General features: G+C 42.5%; 1 protein-coding gene across 1 annotated transcript in view; it reads right to left on the reverse strand.

Annotated features, from left to right (window-relative positions):
* YBX3 (Y-box binding protein 3) overlaps positions 1 to 2125 on the reverse strand; it is an 18216-nt gene continuing 16091 nt past the window's right edge. The window contains 4 exon segments of the mRNA XM_031064258.1: positions 1 to 533; positions 941 to 1041; positions 2089 to 2122; positions 2124 to 2125. The exon segment at positions 2124 to 2125 is cut by the window's right edge and continues 127 nt beyond it. Of these exon segments, the coding sequence (XP_030920118.1) occupies positions 976 to 1041; positions 2089 to 2122; positions 2124 to 2125 (102 nt within the window). The 3' untranslated portion in view covers positions 1 to 533; positions 941 to 975.

A 2125-nucleotide genomic window follows, 5' to 3' on the forward strand; every position in this document is an offset into this window, starting at 1 on the left:
TTTTTTTTGGTAGTTGAAATCACTTTTATTTGTGAGGAACGTCACCCATGCTGCACAGTTTCAAACAGATCTTAACAAGGAAAGCGGAAGTTTGTCCTCCCCATGTCCTGCAGTGAACAGGACTGGCACAGAAAAAAAACTCACACTTGGGAGGTTTAGCACCAGCATCCAATACAAAAAGCATTTTATTTCAATTTTAGTTCTTTGGTTGTTTTTTTTTTCCCTTTTCAGTTTGATACCAAAAGAAAAATTGAAAAAAATCAATACTAGCAAAACAGTGAAATTCTAGGGAAAAAAACCCCCAAAACCAAATAGCTCCACAGTTGCTGTTAAAACTAGGGAGGTTGTTCTTTCTGAATCTCGCTCTCTTTCTCTCTTCATGCATCTATCTTGTAGGCGTTCCCTGGATCTCAGCTGCTGGTAAATTTTCTTTTACATTTTGGTATTTCAGATCTTTGCTTTCATCATCGCTGTTGACAATTTATTGCTTGTGTGTTTCTTTGGTGTTACTTTTGAGTGATACTTTAGGACACCTGTTGAAGAGCTACATGTTAAAAAATGCAGTTTAAGTTTCACTGTCTCAATAAATAGACAAGATGTCAAATGAAAAGAATTATAACAGGCAGGATAAGCACAACTGGCTTATCCTGTCCATAATCAGGATCTTCCTAAAATAAAATAACTCATCAGCAGATGCTGTTACTATACAGACCAGAGAGCTTCCTGGAAAAAAATAAATCAATTATAAAGTAAAACTTACTTTGTGACAAATACAGAGGCAGAGGGAAGAAAGAAGAGAAAAGCAGTATCTTGGTTTGCCTCTACAGCACTCTCAGAATTTTTCACAAATATCAAGCCCTACACAAGGGGATGTAGCCAGAATCCTAGAAGCATACACACTCTGCTTTCATTGGGAAACAGAACTGTCCACATTCCTTACCTGAGCGATGGTAAAGGTGCCTGGGGAGCCGGACATTACTCAGCGCCACTCTGCTGTGTCACTGGAGCCGGATTTTCAGCAGGTGTTTCAGTTGTCTTTGCCTGAGACACAACAAACTCTTATTATAGGCAAGGGCTGACCTCCACACCCTTCCTCTCTTCAGCAGTACAGCCAGCATAATGCAGGTTTTAAAACAATCAAGAAAAATGCATCTCCAGAAAATATTCAATTTTAGTGTATTTCTTGTAATTGAGTATTACACAGCAGATTCTGTCAAGGGAACAGCTGAAGTAGACACTGAATAAGAAAAATCTTTCCTCATTAAAGTAGAATCTCTGTTTCCAAACAGTTTCCTGAAATTATCTGGTTCAAACAGTTCAGGAAATGGATCAAGAGCTTTCAAATCCATCTTTCATGCTACATACAGAGTTAAGGTTTATGGAAGCAGGAAAACACAACTGTTTGCACTTCAAAAATAATTGTTACAGTCTGACCCCAATTAAGAACTATCCAGAAGCAGTCCCTATCCAACTGCCTTTTAAGTTCCTTTTAAGATCAGGTGCTTATTCTCAAAGAGGGTCAGAAGAAGCAGGCAAGGATATCAGCATGTCAGATTTGGCCATCAGACTTATCCAGCACATGAATACATTTATTAAAAACTCACACAGGGCAGAAGGTCTTGGGCATTCACTCCATTAAAACCTCTGCTACATACAATCATTAAATTGTTTGGGTTGGAAGGGGACCCTGAAGATCACCTCATTCCAACCCTCTGCCATGGGCAGGTACCCCTTCCACTATCCCAGGCTGCTCAGAGTCCCATCCAACCTGGCCTTGAACTCTTCCAGGGATTGGGCAGCCACAGTTTACCTGGGCAACCTGTGTCGGTGCCTCACCATCCTCACAGGGAAAATTTTTTTCCCTCGTATCCAATCTAAACCTACTCTCTTTCAGTTTTAACTCATTCCCCCTTGTCCTGTCACGCCAGGCCCTTGCAACTGTCTTGCCTCATCCTTCCTTTCAGGCCCTGCAAGGCCATAATGAGGTCCCCCCAAAGCCTTCTCTTGCCCAGGCTGAGCCAGCCCAATTCCCCCAGGGTTCCCTTGCAGGGGAGGTGCCCGTGCCTCTCAGCAGCTCGCTGTCCGTACCTCCTTGCCCTCCTGTGCCGGGGCACTGGCTGGGGGC

Source organism: Geospiza fortis, unplaced genomic scaffold (genome assembly GCF_000277835.1).
Source record: "Geospiza fortis unplaced genomic scaffold, GeoFor_1.0 scaffold242, whole genome shotgun sequence".
NCBI lineage: Eukaryota > Metazoa > Chordata > Aves > Passeriformes > Thraupidae > Geospiza > Geospiza fortis.